General features: G+C 34.4%; 1 protein-coding gene across 1 annotated transcript in view; it reads left to right on the forward strand.

Moving 5' to 3' along the window:
• The first annotated feature begins 1,315 nt into the window (after window positions 1-1,315).
• LOC143065522 (integrin alpha-4-like) overlaps window positions 1,316-21,604 on the forward strand; it is a 64,920-nt gene continuing 44,631 nt past the window's right edge. Inside the window, exons 1-3 of the mRNA XM_076239147.1 lie at window positions 1,316-1,563; window positions 10,215-10,351; window positions 13,152-13,240. Of these exons, the coding sequence (XP_076095262.1) occupies window positions 1,412-1,563; window positions 10,215-10,351; window positions 13,152-13,240 (378 nt within the window). The 5' untranslated portion in view covers window positions 1,316-1,411. The remainder of the gene's footprint in view (window positions 1,564-10,214; window positions 10,352-13,151; window positions 13,241-21,604) is intronic.

The raw sequence follows: 21,604 nt of genomic DNA on the forward strand, positions 1-21,604 counted from the left end.
GTTTGTGTTTTCTCTTATTTTTGAGATATTGAGATAAGACGTGGCACGGTACTTGTCTATCCCAAATTCATGTATTTGGTTTTCATGTTACATTTGTTATTCTCGTGGTGTTTTGTCTGATGATTGGTCTGTTTCTGTGTGTGTTGCGTTTCGGTGTTGTGTCGTTGTTCTCCTCTTATATTTAATGCGTTTCGCTCGGTTTTGGTTTGTTACCCCGATTTTGTTTTTGTCCATGGATTTATGAGTTTTGAACAGCGGTATACTACTGTTGCCTTTATTTGCCATTCGTTTGATGTGTTTGAGATTTTGATGTTTGTCAATTAATAAGGGACTTTCCGGTTTAAATTTTCCTTGGAGTTTGGTATTTGCATGGCCTATGATACTAATTTGCGTTATTTTACTTTCTATGCACCAAAAGGGTACGCACAAATAGTGCTTTACCTGTTGCTTATGACATGTGACAATAAGGTGATAAGTCGAGTTGTTGGTAAGATCAAAAGAAGATGGCGGACCGGATTGTACCTATGACAATTGAAATTATTCAAAGTCATATGTGACACATACATTTGTCGATTGCTAGAAAGTATGTATGGTCATCTATTAGAAGAATATGTCAAAAGCTATTAAGTTTCTATGTCATCTATAAGGGGAACATGCTGTAAAGTCCGAACTGATTTATGATCCCACACATAAAACATTTCAAGTAAATTACCGTTTCTTTAAATCGTTTACAATAAGAATTCGTCTTTCAATAGCACCTCATAAGAATAGCAAGTATGTCTCTCAATTGAAATAGGGAAAGTAATAAAGACGATATTACACAAAATCAACTGCGAATAATTTAAAATATTTAATTTGTGATGAAAAACTGCCTGTACAAAAGAGAACAACGACCCTATAGATCAAAACTAGGGAACCATGCGATAAACACAATTCAATAAATGTATAGTATTTAGGTAAGAAATGTTATCGAGTAGAGAGAGACCATTAAACCAATTAACCCACACCTTTTTATTTTATGAATATGAAGTATTATCGGTCACCTAAACTGTTTAAACTGAGTTTTTTTGTGAAACATTTTAGTTTACTGTTGCAGAAAGGTAAAATTGATTTTTAAAGTATTAGTTTCAATTAAAAGTTACATGCATATACAAAACTATACCCTTTATAATTCATTAGATGTATATTCTATTGACAAATTTACTTAACATCAACTCAAGTATGACACAGCGATTCAAATTTCAAAAAGTAATGTTGCTTCCTGATTACTATGTACTAGAAGATAACATTTTTTAAAAGGGCATTTTTAAAGACAATCGAAGGTAAACATTGAACTTTTCATTTCCTCAGTGACTAATACAAAAGTAAATTTGTGTTAAATATTTCCTCAATATTAAACTGTGATTGCAGGATGACATTGAACGTGATAACATGTTTGATGCTGGTGATTGGAATAGACTGCTTCAATATAGATACAAACAATGTAGTCAATATTCTCGGGCCAGAAGGGACACATTTTGGATATTCTGCTGTAATGTTTAGCAACGAGGATAGTCAGAAATGGTTAGTATGTCTAATACTTTAATATGAGTTTATACATATACTTACAGTAAAGGAAAGTAAAAGGAAAATAACATTAAACAAAACATCATACAATTCAGGTTGGCAGATAATATAACATTAACAATGTTTTTAACAATGAAAAAAAAAATAATGAGGAAGGCTAATATTTTTATTTTTGTTTTGAAAGATGTAATTCCGAGTCTATACGCAACATAACAATCAAACTTTTCATTGACCATTAAAAGGAAAGTTTTAGAGTCGAATGTTATTTTCTATTTGTAGATAAGATTATAAGTGTGCTTTTGTGCTTTTAGTTTCGATACACGTTCTAAAAATTTCTGATCATAGATCGCGAATTAGTATGACTACTAAGAAATGATTTCACTTTGATTTGTAATGCTATTTTTTCCAATCAGAAAAATATTATTGTTTGTCCACTCAGAAGAATAAAACTGATTTGTCCACAAAATCATGTTCTAATCAGATCAGAAACATTGGACTAATTCGTTAATTAATTACAGAATAAGCATGCAAAACAGTAGTGTGTTCTCTTATAACCTCTTCTTTTGATTATGGGAACACATCGCTAGATGGACTCCCAGCAACATCTATTCAAAAATTAAAGCGAGGTCAAAACACAGCAGCTAGGGTCATTTCAAGGAAGAGAAGTACATCCACATCACACCAATCATGAAGTCTCTCTATTGACTGCCCGTAACGTATCGATGCCAATATTAAGTTCTTGTCTATGTGTTCATGGCTTTGCAAGAGGAGGCACGGGTATATCTACAAAAACTCGTTCATATATATACAAACCAATGCGAGCACTTAGGTCTGACAATGTCATGATCTTATCAGCGCCACGTGTAAAAACTAAAACATATGGGGAGAGAAGAATCATCAAAATTGGGATGTTGAAATTAAGGAAATACTTAAACTGGACTGGCAGCCGTTCTGTGGAATGATTTACCACGTGATTTACGAAACATCCATTCTGTGAACTTTTTAAAGAAAAACCTGACAACTCATTTATCAGACATACTTTTCATAGTTTTTATGATATATTTTGTTATCAAAGTTAATTGTTTAAGCAATAAGTTTTGAATTCTCAACTTACTTTGATTAGTAATTTATTTTTTAGCATTTTTTATTGAATATTTTACTGAGTAATAAAAGTCCAGTTTAAGTATTTCCTTAATTTCAACATCCCAATTTTACATAAATTTAATAATTTATCAGTGAATGTAATAGTATAATTAAGTTTTACATGCAATATTTTAAACATCTGTTTGTTAAAGGATCAACTAACATAGTCTTTCATATTTTATTGTAAATACTTATATATTGATCGGATATATGTTGTAAAGCGCGTAGGGGAATTTTAATATTATATAATGCGCTGTTATAAATACTGTTTAATAATAAAAATAAAACTGATTCTTCTAACACTCAGAACATTAGGACTGATTGGTCACTTAGTAAAATAAAACTGATTTGTCCACTCAGAGAAAATAAAGCCCGTTTGTCCACTTAGGAAAAATAAAACGGATGATTTGTCCACTCAGAGAAAATAAAACTGATTTGCCCACTGAGAGAAAATAAAACTTGTTTGTCCACTTAGAAAAAATAAAACTGTTTTGTCCACTCAGAAAAAATAAAACTGATTTGTTAAATCAGAACACACACTTACAAACTTAGTATTTATTTGTGCACTTTGAGCTTCAAGAAGATAATACAATTTTGATTAACATAGATGTTATGGGTATTTACTAATTTAAAAGACGGAAGTATTGTTTGGTGTTAAATAACAGTAGGTCATATACTCAGGTCAGATATTAAGGTGTCGACAACAGACCATCTTGACGTTATCAGAGACATCCTCATCGTACAAGCCGGTCACGTGTTCTATTTAAAAAAAACTGTTTATCTATTGTGTTTATAATATTTCAATTGCACTATTAAAAGTGAAATAAGATAGAGAAAGTATATGGGGAATGTGTCAAAGAGACAACAACCCGACCAAAGAGTAAAACAGAAGCCGAAGGCCACCAATGGGTCTTCATCACAGCATGAAAATCTGCACCCGAAGACGGACTTCAGCTGACCACTAAACAAAAATGTGTAGTAGTTCAGTGAGAACGGGCATCATAGTTAACATATAAAAGATGTTAAATAAAAAAAAAAACCACAAACGACTAGTGTATGTCCCAGATTACAGTTAATCCTATCTTATTCAGTTCTCTGGAACATTCAACAGTTTATTTCCTTCTTCCTGATAATTACTTAATATGCTTCGTTAATCATGTATATGTGAACAGTCTATTTATTTAGTTATACGATATCCAATGTTTGTCTACACTCACGTTATTTAAGGCTTTTTCATTTACATATACCCTTTATGTTATTCAATTCAATTGCTTTTCTTTCACATACACCCCATTATTTTATTTAGATAACTTGCTTTTGCATTCACACACACCCCTTATGTTTTCCAACTCGATTGCTTTTTCATTCACATGTACTTCATATGTTATTCAACCCAATTGCTTACTCATTCACATATACTTTATATGTTTTTCAACTTAATTGCTTTCACATTCATACATACCACTTATGTTATTCAACTCAACCGCTTTTCTTTCTCATATACCCCTTATGTTTTTTACTCATTTGTATTCACATTCACATATACCCTTCTGTCATTTAACTCAATTGCTTTTCATTCACGTATACCCAATATATTATTCAACTCAATTGCTTTTTCATTCACACATACCCCAATGTTGTTTAACCCAATTGTATTCACATTCACTTATACCCGGGGTAACCCCATATGTTATCTAACACATTTACAATCTCATTTGCATATATCCTAAATGTACTGAAAGTGGTAATTGATTTGATATTTACCAAAACATATATTCGAATAACGAAAAATCCAAAAAGAAACAATTTACAATGCATGGACTCATAATAAAGGATCAGTTTTTCGTATGTTTTTTTCAGACTAGACTGCGTTCTTATTCATCTCAAATGAATAGCACCTTGCGATTCAAACTGGTATAATGAGTGCATTGTTTATGAACAGGGGCTTTCGAAGATCTAACGACTGATATTCCCAAAAGTCCCCTTATACACTACTGTAGAAACAACATTTAACATCAAACCGTTTCACGAATGATATTGGATATGTTCCTTACGTCGTAACTACAATCCCCTTCCCTTTCATGAATGTGACCTACCTAATTAGACTATTTACCGGATTTGTAATCACATAAGGTAGCAATAAACAGTTAGGTAAACATATTAAAATTTGCCCTCATAAATTTTACCATCCCCTTTTCATTGCTTTCTAGCAATACTTAGCTTACTGCTTGTGTCATATATATGTGCATATGTATGTAATCAGAATCTTCCATAGATTTTATATCCAGTATATAAAATGGTAAAATAAAATTTCTTTTGGGTGTATCCATGGCAAAAATCTGCACTTATTTGCTATAAAATATTGCAAAAAGGGGGGAAAAGATGTCTCATATTTCCCCAAAATTTGGCTAAAAGCAGAATTTCAATCGCTTGAAATAATACCTTTTCTGAAACTGTGTACATATATCATTCGGTAGATCCAATGAAAATCATATGTCTTTCATCTCATTTTTTTGTAAAATTGCGTCAAAAACTTCGTGAAGAAAAAAAGTGTTTGTAAACATTACATTAATTTCTGGACCGATGGCCGGTCAAGCTATAAAAATACGGATTGTCAAACAGAAAATAGCCCATAAAGCATGTTAAAAACAATCTTGATGCTCTTATAAATCATCTTTGAAGGCTAAATTAATACTCAGCTGTCTAAAAATGAATTTTATTACACAATAACTTTCCTATTTGAAAAATCACAGGTCCCAAAATGTAAAACTAAACTCCTAACTGTGTATTGCTACCTAAGCAACACGACGGGTGCCATATGTGGAGCAGGAATCCGGGTCCGTTCGCGCCCATTCATGTTCGCACCCACTCATGTTCGCACCCTTTCACTTTCGCACCCTACATGTTCGCACCCAAAGTCCGTTCGCACCCTACATGTTCGCGCCCAATATAAATTGGTTTTGGGTTTAATAACTTTGTAATCAAGTTTTGGCAAGTAGTATTCTTATAAGTATAATTGTTTTCGTTGTCTCAAAATAAAGTGAGACAGCATTTTTATTGTGTTGAATAAATCTTAATTATGTTTTGGATAGTGTATTGTTAAAAAAAATAATATTCCTTTCTAGATAAAGTGGCATTCTGTCAACGTTTTATTTTGTGTTGAATAACTCTTAATCATGTTTTGGTTAGTGTATTGCTATAACTTTGTTTCATTGACTTGTTTCAAAATGGAGTGAGATTCTGACCACGTTTTTTTTTGTGTGTTGAATAAATTTTATCATGTTTGATCATGTTTTGGTTATAATAGTGTATTGCTATATTTTATTGTTTCATTGTTTCAGATCAAAGGGACCAAGCTGTTAAAAACAATTATCTTTTGTGTTTTTCATTTAAAATCTTCAATCTTTTACTCATACCAAGCTATAAATACATTCAGTATTTACACGAAAGCAATTAAAAACAACAATCATGATTTTCCAATTATCCAACTGGAATTTGAATTAAAATTTGGCGAGAACGTGTAGAGTGCGAACGTGCGAGGTGCGAACGTGTAGGGTGCGAAAGTAAATTGGGCGCGAACGGACCTGATACCGTGGAGCAGGATCTGCGTACCCTTCCGGAGCACCTGAGATCACCCCTAGTTTTTGGTGGGGTTCGTGTTGTTTATTCTTTAGTTTTCTATGTTGTGTCATGTGTACTATTGTTTTTCTGTTTGTCTTTTTAATTTTTAGCCATGGCGTTGTCAGTTTGTTTTGGATTTATGAGTTTGACTGTCCCTTTGGTATCTTTCGTCCCTCTTAAATGAAATTTTAACACTACAACGTCTGTTTATGATCAAGGACATCTATCCTCGAGAAGAATTAGAACGAAAATATTTCGTGTATGGTGAAAAAGTTCTAAAAAATACTAAAAAGTATCAAGGAAAAAAGTGTGTACTATACATTTAGGCATGTATTTTGAACAGTCGCTAATGGAATTTTATTTTTAACCAAGATGCCATCATCTCCAGATATTCTATGCAATTAAAGGAACATGATGGAAGATGTTTATTTTCTCCTTGGTAATATTTATGTACGTTTCGGCAACACAGTTTATCGACATGTTGTAGGAATTCCCATGGGCACTGATTACGCCCCTTAAATAACATCTGTTATGATTCAAAGTTTATTACCAAACTCAGGAAAGACCCGTCTTAATTGCATTTAATTGATAAATTCTTTCCGATATTTAGATATTTCGGTTTTAAACAGGAAACTCCAAACTAAAATTTACAACAAAAGGGACGATTTTTCGTTCCCTATTTTTAATATTCCGTTTTATGAACGGTGATGTTCCTTAAGCATCAACCTACGGTGTTTATATTTCACGACTCGTTCTCTATGCCCGTGTTTGTTATGTCTTTTTTGATTTTAACGAACGTAATCTATGTATTACTGGTAAATTATGAAGCCAGGGATTTGATTACTCAGTACAAATTACTGAAAACCTTTACTATATTCTTCCATAGATATACAGATTTGGTTTTGAATTTTGGTTTCACCTGTAGAAAACTTATTTCTAACGGGATAGCACATCCTCATTTTTACGGAAATGTTTACCGTGCCCGGAAATTTAGAAACAACCCGTGTAAACTTATCGATCCTTTATTTACTTATTCTTAAAGATTACTAATTCAACACTGTAATGAGATCATTGCATATTGTTTTTCATGGTATTATGATTGATTTTGTTATTAGTTATTTAAAGGATAATAAATATTATTCTTATATACATATTCACAATGCTGGATCTTCAATCTGCCGATATCTGTATCTTGGCATCGCAGAAGGACATGTTTGTTTCTTACTGTTTATGACGTCTTTAGAATAAATCCATTGGATGTTGTATGTGTTCGTATTGATAATTTAGTCTTAGATGCAGGAATTTTTTATTAGTTGTTAGTGGCTTTGAACTAGCTATAAGTAACTGCGAGTATTCTCATATTTGTACTTATAGTCTATTATAGTCTATTTGTTGTTAGGATGTACACATATCCGGCCATGTCCACTTTTATCCATCTGATGAGTTGAGCCTTGTTAAACTGATTTCTATAGTTCGTTCTTATGTAGTACTGTTACACCACTGTCCTAGGTTAGGACAGTGGTGTACTGCTGTACCCATACTGTGACTATTTTACTTATATAGATATAGGTAGATGTGGTGTGAGTGCCAATGAGACAACTCTCCATCCAAATAACAATTTAAAAAAAAAAGTAAACCATTATAGGTCAATGTACGGCCTTCAACACAGAGGCTTGGCTCACACCGAACAACAAGCTAAAAAGGGCCCCAAAATTACAAGTGTGTCTGTTTTGTTCACGCATTGTAGTAAACATAATGGAACTTGATGCGACTGTCAAACAAATGAGAGTTTAGCGCTATAAAACCAGGTTCAAGCCACCATTTTCTACATTTGAAAATGCCTGTCCCAAGTCAGGATTATGACAATTATTGTCCATTCGTTTGATGTGATTGAATCATTTGATTTTGCCTTTTGATAAGAGACTTTTCGTTTTCCGTTTTGAATTTTTCTTGGAGTTTAGTTTTTTTTGTGATTTTACAGTTTAATCATCGAAATGACCTCTAAAGATCGTTACATAACCTCCAAAAAACATAAACATACATACAGATAGATATCAACCTATCGTAAATGGACTTTGCTATGTGTGTTCTATGTTATGCTATATATCGGTTGAATAATAAGTTAATTATCGTCTTAACCCGTATAAGAATGATTCTTTTGTGAATTCCAGTTACCCTTTTCACTTATGTAAACATACTTTTTCTTTAAATGGCTGAACACGACTTAAACATGCGTTAAACATCTCTATCTACTGGGTTAAATTGATGGTCACATATATACAGATTAAATAGTTTATAGTTTAAACTATTTATTTATAGTGGATTGGGAAACAAGTTTTGCAACTTATATTAATCCCTTTCCACTTTGCGGGTGCGAGTGCTGCCTTGTAGCGGCATTAGCCTACTCTTTTTCGAAATCTACAAGGGTGTCTTTAACGTGCAAGAGATATGGCTCTCTCTTAACACGGGTCAGCCATTTATCGTCTACTTCCGACGGACTATCATCGTTTCCTTAAGACCATTCTCGCAAATGGTGTCAAGGGAGAGCCGAAAATTGAGTTCCTGAAATTTTCATCTCGAACGGGAATCGAACCAGGAACCAGATTAAATGAGGTCAAAATGTTCACCTGCAAGTATTTAAAATTTTTACATTTTGTAGCTAATGCCCCTTCGTTTAGGGAATGTCTGTTTTGAATGTTCCTTGGAGTTCGATATTTTTGTTATTGTTAAAAAACACATTTACAAGATTTCTTACTCTATCCTTAAGGCACTCTTATCAATGTATTTTATTTCGTTTGAAATAGAGTTTTTCCCGTTTGCTATTTGTAGTTAATATTTACAGATAGGAACTAGTATAACTAGTTCGGATACTGGTTTTGTAACAGTATGTACTATTTATAAGTTTGATGTTAGGTGCAGGAGGCACGAGGAAAGTTTTGGCGGTTTTTATGGGTGGGGTTTAAAGGTACTATATAAAGTTTGGGATTTAAATGTATCAGTATCGAAGGTGCTCGCAGTTACGTCGGATTGAAGTTGGTCACATAGGTATATGTGCAGTTGCTGCTATGTTTATTGTACGTACAGGCGTTGGAGGCATTAGCCGGGGGAAAAGAAACGATGCGAAAGAGGAACAGTGTTATATGTCATGTGTTTATATAATGTTTCGATTGAAGAAATATGAACAATTCAGTAAAATAAAGTATTGTATCGCAAGAGAAAATAAGATGTTACTGCGAGCAACTAATCCTATATCTGTGTTTGTCTTGTTTATAGCCTATTGAATTAGAGATAAAATGCTTTAAATTCGGACGAGCAGGGCGAGGGAGAATTTAAATATATAATATATAATTTTTAGTAACTAACAACAAAAACACTATATCATTCGGACATGCTTTGATATAATAAGCCCTCGAATTTTAACTTGATAACATGGTTCCATTTGGAGATTCCATATATCACCAAGCTATCGGAATTCCAATTAGAACTGACTGCGATCTACTTATCGCGGACCTGTTTTTGTATTGTTATAAGTTACAATTTTTGACTAAAATCAGCAAAGAACCATCGGAAAAACATCAGATACAAAAAATTGATATTACTTTTAGATATTTGGATGATATATTGGCTCTCAATAATGACGACTTTAGTCTGAACACTAAAGAGATTTATCCTTTTTAACTAACTTTTAATACACAAAATTACTAACAATGAAACCTGCGCTTTTCTGGATCTTGATATCTATATCATAAACGGGAAACTTAATACCACAATTTATGATAAAAGTGGCGATTTTCTATTTCTTATGTTAATAATGAATCTTATGGTGTCTCAAGTTTAAGTTTCCCTACTGATTTTTTTTATATTCTTACTTGAAATTATTACAGGGTTGTGGTTGGAGCTATAAAGGCAAACTTTACAAACGACCTAAAAATAAAGACACCAGGCAATATATTCAAGTGTAAACTAAACTTCACTCAATCCACACAAGACACGTGTGAACCAATGAACATCAGAACAGATGGTAAGTAAGTAAATGAACAACATTACTAACGGTTGGTTAAAATCAATCAGGACATGAGTGTGAACCATTAAACATTAGAACCAATGATAAGAAAGTAAATCTCATTCCGGACGTGAGTGTGAACCAATTAACAACAGAACTAACGGTTGGTATAAATCAATCAGAATGTGAGTGTGAACCAATGAACAACATTACTAACGGTTGGTATTAATCATTCAGAACGTGAGTATGGACCAATGAACATCAGAACTGATTATTAGTAAGTAAATCTTATTCCGGGCGTGAGTGTGAACCAATGCACAACAAAACTAACGATTGATATAAATCAATCAGAGCGTGAGTGTGAACCAATGAACAATAGAACCAATGGTGAACCAATGGTAAGTCAGTAATTCTCATTCCGGACGTGAGTGAAATAAAAACCAATAAACAGCACTTACGATAGGTAAAAATCAATCAGGATGTGAGTGTGGACCTATGCACACCAGAACCAATTGTAGCTAAACAAAACCCTTTTAGGAAAAGAGTGATTCAATGAACATCAGCACTTAAGGTAAGTAACAATGAAATCAGAGTGAATGTGCAGCAATAAACATCAGCACTTAAGGTAGGTACAAAATCCTTTTAGGATGAGTGCGAACCGATGAACCAATGGTAGGTAAAAGATCGAATCAGGACCAGCGTGAAACAATGAACATCAGAACTAATTGGATAACAATAATGTTTATAAGGCCAACCACAAGTTCTCTAAATCAAAATAATTTCTCAGCTATAAACCACATTGAAAACGTCAAAAGCGTGAGTAAAACATTATGAATGGTTTTAGAACAAAGTCATCGATTTTCATTTTTACAGCACGGTTTAAAAAGGAAGTAATTTAAGTCATTATATCCGTCCCATAGAAGGTTTTAATTTTCTAATAGATTGATATCTTTTAAGTATTGTTTTCAATTACTTTCTATAAATAACCTATTTCTTCAAATAATTTTTCTTTTTAATTTGTATGAAACTTTTAACCAGTGATATTATCAATAAAATGTATTCATAAACAGGAAGTAGTGTTAGACATCAATCAAATAGTTTCACCAGTATTTTACATTATAGTCATAAGTTGTTATGAATTTCTTTTATATGGAAATTAGATTTAACAAAATTATACATATAACTCAGACAAACCAAATTTTGATATGCTAAAACGCTTTTTATAAGGTGTAAAATGCGTACTATAAAAAGTGATAAGATTAATTAATTTGACTTTTCTCGGTTTTAAATTCTAAAAAGCAAGTTAAATAAAATTTATATCTGATACAAAAGTGACATATTAAAAATTGTTAGTAACATAAAATAAAAATTATTTAACTAAAAAAGTAAAGGGTTTTGTATACTTTTGTGTGTCTTTTCGTGTTTTTTCTTTTAACATAGTATTATTGGTTCGTCTTCCACTTATGATATTTGATTGTCTTCTCCATTTTTCAATGTAGATCATTACACAAATATCAAACAGTACGAAGACGATCTCTCGGAATCTTTATGTTTTGTTTTGTATGTGTACAATTGTTCGAAATGAGCAGAAAAGATACCAATTGATATATCATTCTAATTATTTCATGCCCTCTAAGATATATAATGGATTTAGACTACATTTGCCATGAAAACTTTTTCTAAATATTTAACAGTCAATGATTTATACTTATGTTAACTTTGAACGTTAGTAGCCAAGGGACCGACAGAGGAAAAAAAAGAAAAATAACTTCAAATTCGAATTAGAGTAAAGTTTCTCTAAGAAGTTAGAATAATAATGTCTTGATTTATCAAGGAGGAATATCAGAAAAGAATGTTATAAATAATCTTATTACCGACGCACTGCATACAGAAATGATAAAAAAAACATCTGGATCTTTAGGCCACCAGCATTGTATGTATTTATTGTAAATAAAAACATCAACAAATGAATGTCTTGCGTTTAAAGCAGTTATTATAATTACCATCAGCAGGAACATTGAATATTTGAAAGCCATGAATAAGTACATAGGAACTTCGAAGCTAAGTGACCACAAATGACCGAAAAAATATATATCGTTGTAAATTTTGCCTGCGGGAGGTGGACTTTATTTTTTGATGATTTCTTAATTAACCGATGATGACTTTTTTAGAAACGTTTTCTATAAATCATGCCAGTAACTGAGCCGAACTTGTCCACATCATCTGTGGTTGTTACAAAAAAAGTACAATAACAAAAATACTGAACTCAGAGGAAAATTATAAACGGAAATTCCCTAATCAAATAGCATAATCATAAGCTCAAACACATCAAACGAACAGAGATCAACTGTCATATTCCGACTTGGTAGAGACATTTTTATATGTACAATGACTGACCAAGATTTAGTCCGAGATTACTCTGACGTCCAACGACTGTTTTGCCAGACAAGCTGGGCCGTGAGATGTCAGAGTAATTTCGGACTAACCAACATTTTGATATCAACATGAATTGTTGCTAACACTGTGTTTTTTGAAGCAGCTTTCATTGCCTAACCCATCGACTAACCTAAACATATCACAACCGACTGTCAATCGATGGAAGTTATGTTAAGAAGTCCAACTAAGATAAAAATTCATCTTATCTTAAAAGTTAAAAATACTCAAATCCTTCAGATGTTTAAGTTCATAAGTGAAATATTTGAAAGTATCACTACGGTAAAAATGTACAATCCAATTGAAATTAGAATAGAGAAGTCTATAACAAAACCAAACGACATCAAACAATTGATTTCATTCCAACCAATTATATACTTTACAGGTAATGCAAGATGGCCACATCTCCCTGGATACGAAGAAGACAACGAGTTACTTGGAGCTTCCATGTCTATTTTTGATGACACCATAATCGTAAGTAAACCACAGTTACCAAAATCGCGTTATGGAAACTTTCCTTGACATTTAAATGATTAACAGTTACTTCTACGTATTAGATACAATTCAAAGGAAACAAAGAAACAGGCCGATAACATCCGTTGCAGGATAGTTTTCTTTACGAGTAGCTGGACCTAACTACAAGTGCATACATACTATACGGCAAAATAAAGGTAACAAAAACAGGCTGTTTTTTTTCAAAGTAATATTATTTTAAACTTTTTTTCAACACTATCATGTTAAATTTTTTTTTAATTAACACTGTTACGTACGGTATTCGGAAAATCAGGAATCAGAACATTATTTTGTGATCTGCTTGACCATGATATATATTGTTTCTCATTAAATTTAGAAACATAATATTTTGTTTCGAAACAGAACTTGTATCCCTTAAACGAGGTAAAAAGCTGTGTCTAAGTCCATATCTGAGATGAGGAATACCAGTGTTTTGTCAGTAGATGCAATGTTGATAGTCACGAGTTTCAAAATCAAGTTTTTAAGATGAATTAGATGATATTCGAATTCATCAACTGCACAATGCAGTTATATCTTATAGCATTATCATAACTAATTGTATTGGACCAGTTCTGATGGGCGTCAAGTTGGTTACCTATTCCCTATTCCCTATTCGTTACCTATTCCCTATTCGTTGCCTATTCGTTACTTATTCCCTATTCCCTATTCGTTACCTATTCGTTACCTATTCCCTATTCCCTATTCGTTGCCTATTCGTTACCTATTCCCTGTTCCCTATTCGTTGCCTATTCGTTACCTATTCCCTATTCCCTATTCGTTACCTATTCTCTATTCCCTATTCGTTACCTATTCGTTACCTATTCCCTATTCCCTATTCGTTGCCTATTCGTTACCTATTCCCTATTCCCTATTCGTTGCCTATTCGTTACCTATTCCCTATTCCCTATTCGTTACCTATTCGTTACCTATTCCCTATTCCCTATTCGTTACCTATTTGTTACTTATTTGATTTTTAATATCCTTCCCCCTTTTTAATTATGGCATGGAATAGTTTAATATGGCTGCCGTTACCATGGAAACGGCACAATTGTGAAAAAAAATCAGTTTTTTGGTTTTTGGTGAACTGTTTGGATATGCTTCAACTCAGAATCATCATATTTTATGTAGGTGCCCACTATGTACAGGTGTTGGATGATTTTGGCGATCCTTGGAACTACTATGTTGCTATGGAAACTACACCAAAATTTTCAAAATTCTCCAAATGCTCAAAACTTCATGAAACTTCACAGTAATGATGAGCAACATTGTTAGATGTGGCATTTGGAGTTGGAATTTTCAAAATAGGTCTTGTTACCATAGAAACAATACAAAAAGGTCAAAAATTTCAAAAATTAGAATTTTCAGCAAACTGGATGAAACTTTACAGGAATGGTAACTGGCATAGCCAGAGTTGGATTTTGAAGTTGGAATTTTCAAAATGGCCGCCGTAACCATGGAAACAGGAAAAATATAAAAAAATTTAAAATTTTCAATTGTGTCCGTGTCTCTGGTGGTAAAAATGTGTTCTTAGAGATGAAAATACCCTATTAGCGCTCATGTACCCGTTCCAGCGCTCGGTTAATACCCTGTTACCTATTCGTTACGTATTCACTTAAATAAAACGTTTGTTGTACGTTGCACCTTTTAGAAAGGAATTTTCAATTTCTTCCGTGTCTCTGGTGGTAAAAATGTGTTCTTAGAGATGAAAATACCCTATTAGCACGCATGTACCCGTTCCAGCGCTCGGTTAATACCGTGTTACCTATTCGTTACCTATTCGTTACCTATTAACTTATGATACGTTTGTTGTACGTTGCACCTTTTAGAAAAGGATTTTCAATTAAATTCATATCTCTGGTGGTAATAATGTGTTCTTATAGATGAAATACCCCTATTACCGCGTATGTACCCATTCCAGAGCTCAGTAAATACCCTGTTACCTATTCGTTACCTATTCGTTACCTATTCACTTATAATACGTTTAGTGTACGTTGCACCTTTTAGAAAAGGATTTTCAATTGTGTCCGTGTCTCTGGTTGCAAACATGCGTTCTTAGAAATGAAATTCCCTATTGGCGCGATTGTACCCATCCCAGCGCTCGGTTAATACCCTGTTACCTATTCGTTACGTATTCGTTACTTATTCACTTATAATACGTTTGTTGTACGTTGCACCTTTTAGAAAAGGATTTTTTAATTGTGTCCGTGTCTCTTGTGGTAACAATGTGTTCTTAGAGATGAAATGACCATATAAGCGCGCATGTACCCGTTCCAGCGCTCGGTAAATAACCTGTTACCTATTCGGTACCTATTCGTTACCTATTCACTTTTCAGGATTTTCAATTGTGCCAATAAGTCTGGTGGTAACAATGTGTTCTTAGAGATGAAATGACCCTACTAGCGCGCATGTAACCGTTCAAGCGCACGGTAAATAACCTGTTACCTATTCGTTACCTATTCACTAATAATACGTTTGTTGTACGTTGCACCTTCAAGAAAAGGATTTTTAATTCAGTTCATATCTCTGGTGGTAATAATGTGTTCTTATAGATGAAATACCCTATTAGCGCGTATGTCCTCGTTCCAGCGCTCTGATAATACCCTGTGACTTATTCGTTCCTTATTCGCTTTTAATGCGCAGGGTAAACATTGCACCTTGATATAAATCGTTTTTTAATTGTGTTCATGTCTCTGTTGGTAACAATGTGTTCTTAGAGATGAAACTACCCTATTAGCGCGCATGCACCCGTTCCAGCGCTCGGTTAATACCCTGTTACCTATTCGTTACCTATTCACTTATAATACGTTTGTTGTACGTTGCACCTTTAAGAAAAGGATTTTTAATTAAGTTCATATCTCTGGTGGTAATAATGTTTCTTATAGATGAAATATCCATATTAGCGCTTTTGTACACGTTCTAGCGCTCGGATAATACCCTGTTACTTATTCGTTCCTTATTCGCTTTTAATGCGCAGGGGTATACGCTGCACCTTTAAATAAATCGTTTTTTAACTGTGTTCATGTCCTTGGTGGTAACAATTTGTTCTTAGAGATGAAATGACCCTATTAGCGCGCCTGTATGCGTTCCAGCTCTTGATTAATACCCTGTTACCTATTCGTTACCTATTCACTTATGATACGTTTGTTGTACGTTGCACTTTTAGAAAAGGATTTTCAATTGTGTCCATGTCTCTGGTGGTAATAATGTGTTCTTAGAGATGAAATAACCCTATTAGCGCGCATGTACACGTTCCAGTGCTCGGTTAATACCCTGTTACCTATTCGTTACCTATTCACTTATAATACGTTTGTTGTACGTTGCACCTTTTAGAAAAGGATTTTCAATTGTGTCCGTGTCTCTGGTGGTAAAAATGTGTTCTTAGAGATGAAAATACCCTATTAGCACGCATGTACCCGTTCCAGCGCTCGGTTAATACCCTGTTACCTATTCGTAACCTATTCGTTACCTATTTACTTATAATACGTTTGTTGTACGTTGCACCTTTTTGAAAAGGATTTTTTAATTGTGTCCGTGTCTCTTGTGATAACAATGTGTTCTTAGAGATGAAATGACCATATAAGTTTGCATGTACCCGTTCCAGCGCTCGGTAAATAACCTGTTACCTATTCGTTACCTATTCACTTTTAATATGTTTGTTGTACGTTGCACCTTTTAGAAAAGGATTTTCAATTGTGCCCATAAGTCTGGTTGTAACACTGTGTTCTTAGAGATGAAATGACCCTATTAGCGCGCATGTAACCGTTCAAGCGCACGGTAAATACTAGTAACCTGCTACCTATTCGTTAAATATTCACTTATGATACATTTGTTGTACGTTGCACATTTTAGAAAATTATTTTCAATTGTGTCCATTTCTCTGGTGGTAATGTGTTCTTAGAGATGAAATACGACTATAAGCGCGGATAAACCCGTTCCAGCGCTCGGATAATACCCTGTTACCTATTCGTTACCTATTCACTGATAATACGTTTGTTGTACGTTGCACCTTTTCGAAACAGATTTTTAATTGTGTCCATGTTTCTGGTGTTAACAATGTGTTCTAAGAGATAAAATTACCCTATTAGTGCGCAAGTACCCGTTCCAGCGCTCGGTTAATACCCTGTTACCTATTTGTTACCTATTCGTTACCTATTCGTTACCTATTCGTTACCTATTCACTTATAATACCTTTGTTGTACGTTGCACCTTTTAGAAAGGAATTTTCAATCGTGTCCGTGTCTCTGGTGGTAAAAATGTGTTCTTAGAGATGAAAATACCCTAGTAGCACGCATGTACCCGTTCCAGCGCTCGGTTAATACCCTGTTACCTATTCGTTACCTATTCACTTATGATACGTTTGTTGTACGTTGCACCTTTTAGAAAAGGTTTTTAAATTAAATTCATATCTCTGGTGGTAATTATGTGTTCTTATAGATGAAATACCCCTATTAGCGTGGATGTTCCCGTTCCAGCGCTCGGTTAATACCCTGTTACCTATTCGTTACCTATTTGTTACCTATTCACTGATAGTACGTTTGTTGTACGTTGCACCTTTTAGAAAAGGATTTTCAATTGTGTCCGTGTCTCTGGTGGTAAAAATGTGTTCTTAGAGATGAAAATACCCTATTGGCGCGCATGTACCCGTCCCAGCGCTCGGTTAATACCCTGTTACCTATTCGTTACCAATTCGTTACTTATTCTTTTATAATACGTTTGTTGTACGTTGCACCTTTTAGAAAAGGATTTTTTAATTGTGTCCGTGTCTCTTGTGGTAACAATGTGTTCTTAGAGATGAAATGACCATATAAGCGCGCATGTACCCGTTCCAGCGCTCGGTAAATAACCTGTTACCTATTCGTTACCTGTTCACTTTTAATATGTTTGTTTTACGTTGCACCTTTTAGAAAAGGATTTTCAATTGTGCCCATAAGTCTGGTGGTAACAATGTGTTCTTAGAGATGAAATGACCCTATTAGCGCGCATGTAACCGTTCAAGCGCACGGTAAATAACCTGTTACCTATTCGTTACCTATTTACTTATAATACGTTTGTTGTACGTTGCACCTTTAAGAAAAGGATTTTTAATTAAGTTCATATCTCTGGTGGTAATAATGTGTTCTTATAGATGAAATACCCGTATTAGCGCGCATGTACTCGTTCCAGCGCTCTGATAATACCTGTTACTTATTCGTTCCGTATTCGCTTTAAATGCGCGGGGTAATCATTGCACCTTGATATTAATCGTTTTTTAATTGTGTTCATGTCTCTGGTGGTAACAATGTGTTCTTAGAGATGAAACGACCCTATTAGCGCGAATGCACCCGTTCCAGCGCTCGGTTAATACCCTGTTACCTATTCACTTATGATACGTTTGTTGTACGTTACACCTTTAAGAAAAGGATTTTTAATTAAGTTCATATCTCTGGTGGTAATAATGTGTTCTTTAAGATGAAATACCCCTATTAGCGCGAATGTACTTGTTCTGGTGCTCGGATAATATCCTGTTACTTATTCATTCCCTATTCGCTTTTTTTGCGCAGGTTACATGCTGCACTTGAAATAAATCGTTTTTCAATTGTGCCCATGTCTCTGGTGGTAACAATGTGTTCTTAGAGATGAAATGACCCTATTAGCGCGCATGTACCCGTTCCAGCGCTCGGTTAATACCCTGTTACCTAATCGTTACATATTCACTTATAATACGTGTGTTGTACGTTGTACCTTTTAGAAAAGATTTTTTAATTAAGTTCATATCTCTGGTGGTAATAATGTGTTCTTATAGATTAAATACCCCTATTAGCGTGTATGTAGTCGTTCCAGCGCTCGGATAATACCCTGTAATTTTTTCGTTACTTATCCGCTTTTAATGCGGAGGGGTATATGCTGCACCTTAAAAAAATCGTTTTTTGATTGTGTTCATGTCTCTGGTGGTAACAATGTGTTCTTAGAGATGAAATTACCCTATTAGCGCGCATGTACCCGTTCCAGCGCTCGGTAAATACCCTGTTACATATTCGTTACCTATTCGTTACCTATTCACTTATAGTACGTTTGTTGTACGTTGCACCTTTTAGAAAAAGATTTTCAATTAAATTCATATCTCTGGTGGTAATGATGTGTTCTCATAGATGTTATACCCCTATTAGAGCGCATGTACCCATTCCAGCGCTCGGTTAATACCCTGTTACCTATTCGTTACATATTCACTGATAGTACGTTTGTTGTACGTTGCACCTTTTAGAAAAGGATTTTTAATTGTCTCCATGTCTCTTGTGGTAACAATGTGTTCTTAGAGATGAAATGACCCTATTAGCGCGCATGTACCCATTCCAGCGTTCGGTAAACACCCTGTTACCTATTCGTTACCTATTCGTTACCTACTAGTATTCACTTATAGTACGTTTGTTGTACGTTGCACCTTTTAGAAAAGGTTTTTAAATTAAATTCATATCTCTGGTGGTAATAATGTGTTCCTATAGATGAAATACCCCTATTAGCGTGGATGTTCCCATTCAAGCGCTCGTTTAATACCCTGTTACCTATTCGTTACCTATTTGTTACCTATTCACTGATAGTACGTTTGTTGTACGTTGCACTTTTTAGAAAATGATTTTCAATTAAATTTATATCTCTGGTGGTAATAATCTGTTCTTATAGATGAAATACCCCTATTAGCACGTATGTACCCGTTCCAGCGAGCAGTTAATACACATTATTACCACCAGAGATATGAATTTAATTGAAAATCCTTTTCTAAAAGGTGCAACGTACAACAAACGTATTATAAGTGAATAGGTAACGAATAGGTAACAGGGTATTAACCGAGCGCTTGAACGGGTACATACGCGCTAATAGGGTCATTTCATCTCTAAGAACACATTGTTACCATAAGAGACTTGATGACAATTAAAAATCCTTTTCTAAAAGGTGCAACGTACAACAAACATATTAAAAGTGAATAGGTAACGAATAGGTAACAGGTTATTTACCGAGCGCTGGAACGGGTACATGCGCACTTATATGGTAATTTCATCTCTAAGAACACATTGTTGCCACAAGAGCCACGGGCACAATTAAAAATCCTGTTCTAAAAGGTGCAACGTACAACAAACATATTATAAGGGAATAAGTAACGAATAGGTAACGAATAGGTAACAGGGTATTAACCGAGCGCTGGGACGGATACATGCGCGCCAATAGGGTCATTTCATCTCTAAGAACACATAATTACCACCAGAGACACGGACACAATTGCAAATCCTTTTCTAAAAGGTGCAACGTACAACAAACGTATTATAAGTGAATAGGTAACAAATAGGTAACAAATAGGTAACGGGGTATTTACCGAGCGCTGGAACGGTTACATGCGCGCTAATAGGGTAATTTCATCTCTTAGAACACATTATTACCACCAGAGACATGGACACAATTGAAAATCCTTTTCTAAAAGGTGCAACGTACAACAAACGTATCATAAGTGAATAGGTAACGAATAGGTAACTGGGTATTAATCGAGAGCTGGAACGCATACAGGCGCTAATAGGGTCATTTCATCTCTTAGAACACATTGTTACCATAAGAGACATGATGACAATTAAAAATCCTTTTCTAAAAGATGCAACGTACAACACACGTATTATAAGTGAATAGGTAACGAATAGGTAACGGGGTATTTACCGAGCGCTGGAACGGTTACATGCACGCTAATAGGGTAATTTCATCTCTTAGAACACATTATTACCACCAGAGACATGGAGACAATTAAAAATCCTGTTCTAAAAGGTGCAACGTACAACAAACGTATTATAAGGGAATAAGTAACGAATAGGTAACGAATAGGTAACAGGGTATTAACCGAGCGCTGGGACGGATACATGCGCGCCAATAGGGTCATTTCATCTCTAAGAACACATAATTACCACCAGAGACACGGACACAATTGCAAATCCTTTTCTAAAAAGGTGCAACGTACAACAAACGTATTATCAGTGAATAGGTAACGAATAGGTAACAGGGTATTTACCGAGCGCTGGAACGGTTACATGCGCGCTAATAGGGTAATTTCATCTCTAAGAAGATATTGTTACCACATGAGACATGGAGACAATTAAAAATTCTTTTATAATTTAAAAGGTGCAACGTACAACAAACGTATTATAAGTGAATATGTAACGAATAGGTAACAGGGTATTAACCGAGTGCTGGAACGGGTTCATGCGCTTTAATAAGGTCATTTCATCTCTAAGAACACATTGTTACCACCAGAGACATGAACACAATTAAAAAACGATTTATTTCAAGGTGCAACGTATACCTCGTGCATTA

This window comes from Mytilus galloprovincialis, chromosome 2, assembly GCF_965363235.1.
Source record: "Mytilus galloprovincialis chromosome 2, xbMytGall1.hap1.1, whole genome shotgun sequence".
Lineage (NCBI taxonomy): Eukaryota > Metazoa > Mollusca > Bivalvia > Mytilida > Mytilidae > Mytilus > Mytilus galloprovincialis.